The sequence below is a fragment of the Octopus bimaculoides genome, chromosome 23 (assembly GCF_001194135.2).
Source record: "Octopus bimaculoides isolate UCB-OBI-ISO-001 chromosome 23, ASM119413v2, whole genome shotgun sequence".
NCBI classification, from domain to species: domain Eukaryota; kingdom Metazoa; phylum Mollusca; class Cephalopoda; order Octopoda; family Octopodidae; genus Octopus; species Octopus bimaculoides.
In genome coordinates this window covers 11,259,993-11,263,079 of record NC_069003.1, presented here as the reverse complement: position 1 = coordinate 11,263,079, position 3,087 = coordinate 11,259,993, and the positions used below count along the sequence as shown (strand labels likewise).

General features: G+C 40.2%; 1 protein-coding gene across 1 annotated transcript in view; it reads left to right on the top strand.

The window, feature by feature from the left end:
- The window catches only part of LOC106872437 (solute carrier family 35 member E1 homolog), a 34,213-nt gene that overhangs the window by 29,292 nt on the left and 1,834 nt on the right, over positions 1-3,087 (top strand). Inside the window, exon 4 of the mRNA XM_052975915.1 lies at positions 403-531. Coding sequence (XP_052831875.1) covers positions 403-531 — 129 coding nt within the window. The remainder of the gene's footprint in view (positions 1-402; positions 532-3,087) is intronic.

Here is a 3,087-nt window from a genome sequence, read left to right as displayed (position 1 = left end):
TATGCATGTATATTGTATGTATGTTTATATATATACATGTATATGTATATATATTATATTTAACTGAACGTCATGCATCCATTTCCAAGTAAGTTTATCTTAACCATTTTGTTTGATGCGACTCTATACTGTTTTCTTCCCATCCTTCTCTAATTCCCATTTTCTCCCCTTCACCATTTTCTATCTGTCTCTCTCTCTCTCTCTCTCTCTCTCTCTCTCTCTCCCCCCTTTCTATTTTTCTGTCTCTCATTGCTCACACGTGACCATCGTCCATCTTTCTTTTCTTCACCTGTCTTTGTCTCTTCATGTTGTTTTATGTAAGCCCTTGTGGCCAGTAAAATAATTTATTATTATTATTATTATTATCATTTTTTTGTTGTTGTTTTTATTAATATTTTGCAGTGTTTAAAAGATACTGGTATGCACCATATGAGATTATTAGTGATGCTAGCTCGCTGGTCAGCCCTCTGCTTCTTCCCCTTCTGGTTTACATACGATGTCAGGAGAATACTCATTAATATAGATACTGTAGTAAGTGGTTACTCTTTTATTCTTTGATCTGTTTCACTCATCAGGTCATGGTCAAGCTGGAGCACTGTGGCTTCCCCACCCCTTGGAATGTTGTTAGGTAAAGAGATTCTTGGTAGTACTTGTTTTAAATGTGGTACACACACACAAATACAAACACACTCACACACAAGCACACACACACACACACACACACACACACACACACACACACAAAAACGTGCACACAGGCAAAAAACAAACACACACACGCGTGCACACATTCTGTAAAGTGGTTAGCACCAGGAGGCTCATCTAGCCATAGAAACCATGCCAAAACAGACATGGCGTCTGAACAGCTCCCAGCTGGTCAGCTCCATCTCAAACTGCCCAACCCATGCCAGCATGGAAAACAGACATTGAAGGATAATGAGGATCATGATGATGATGTAACAAACAGTAAATTTTTTATATGAAGTTAATGGTCTTTTTTGCATTTCTGTATTCCATACTTCTGTCTTCCATACGGCAATTGTTTAACCCTTTCATTACCATATTTATTTTGAGATGCTCTGTTTCTTTCAATTAATTTTAAATATGACAAAAAATTTAGTAAAATAACTTAGTTATCATTAAGCTAGCATTAGTAACATAAATTGTGACTAAGGTTTAGTGGAATATATAAATTCAAAACTTATGGAAACAAGATATTTGTACTACAGAGCCAGAGCTGCTTTCATGTGGGTTGGTAATGAAAGGGGTTAAGTTTCAACACATAATAAGTACGCCTGCATAAAGAATTACAAGTTTCATTCCAGGAGTTTTAGGACTTTTTTTTTTTTCAGAGAGGCAGTTATAACTGTCTTAGGATATTCTAATTTTAGTATATCATTATTATAGATCTAATAAGCTGACCTGCCAACTGTTGTTATTTGAGATTGAAGGAGACAGCCATAACAATTCTTTGAACACACCCTGCTAAACACTGCTCGTCAGCTGACTACCTTGCGGAATGCAGTTGTTGGAATGTAAAGATAATTTGAAAGCTCGTTATGCCATAAATTTTGTGTTAAACTGGGAAGAAATGCTACAGAAACTTATATGCTCCAGATTGCTTATGGGTTAATTTGTATTATCTGGGCATCTGGTTTGTGCTGGCATAAGAGGCCAAGCAAATCCATTGGGAAGCTTATGATTAATCCCTTTTTCTACAGCAGGGGCATAATATACATCCAGTGGATTCCTTCTGGCCAAACAGTCAACAAAGAGTACATTGTGGAAGTTTTAAAGGAATTCAGGAAGAGATTTTGTTATAAAAACCGGTGCCTCTGCATCAGGACAATGCAGCAGTCCCCACAATTCCATCCTGATAACCAACAGAGATGAGTATCAAGATTGCCTCTCATCCTTCCCGTTTTAAACTAGGCAAAAATGTTACAGACACTTATGAAACGCTCCCTTGTTTTCAACCGTAAAGGACTGGCTCTTGTGCGGGTGGCACATAAGATGCACCATTTTGAGCGTGGCCGTTGCCAGTACCGCCTGACTGGCCTTCGTAGGATTTTCAAGCGAGATCGTTGCCAGTGCCCCTGGACTGGCTTGTGTGGGTGGCACATAAAAGACACCATTTCGAGCGTGGCCGTTGCCAGTATCGCCTGACTGGCCTTTGTGCAGGTGACACGTAAAAGCACCTACTACACTCTCTGAGTGGTTGGCGTTAGGAAGGGCGTCCAGCTGTAGAAACTCTGCCAAATTTAGATTGGAGCCTGGTGTTGCCATCCGGTTTCACCAGTCCTCAGTCAAATCGTCCAACCCATGCTAGCATGGAAAGCGGACGTTAAACGATGATGAAGGGCATCATTTACAGCCACTGGGTTCCCCACTGGCCAAACTGTCAGCAAAGAGTACATTGTGGAGGTTTTAAGGGAATCTGGGAAGAGATTTTGTACAGAAACCAGAGTACTTGCAGCAGGACAACGCAGCAGCAGTTCCCACAATTCCACTCTGGTAATGAACTCCTTGACAGAGAAAGTATCCAAAATTGTGCCTCACTCTCCCCACAATCCAGACCTTGCTCCCTGTGACCTTCTGCTTTCCAAGCTGAAGGAGGCTGTGTCAAGGGTCCCCATTTTAGAGGATTGCCATGGGAACTTCATGACGTTGCTGGAGCGCTACGAAGGCATTGAAGTCGGAGGATCGTACATGGAAAGAAATTATTTCTGTACGTTTTTTGAAATTAATAAACGTCTCTCCTGAAAAAGTCTCAAAACTTCTGGAATGCACCTAGTATATTTCTCATAGTTGCTTGTCTGTCTTTCTGTCTATCTATCTATTTTGTCTTTCTCTCTTTCTGACTGTCTTTCTACCTTTCTGTCTATCTACCTTTCTATCTATACTTCTTTCTTTCTCTCTCTTTTATTTCTTTGTCTATCTTTGTTCCTTTCTCTCTTTTTTTTTTCTTTTGTTTACTTGCATGTAGGTAGGTGGGAAGGAAGTTATTGCTATATTTAGCAGAACAAACATCCACGTGGGAGAGAGAGAGAGAGAGAGAGAGAGAGAGAGAGAGAGAGAGAGAGAGAG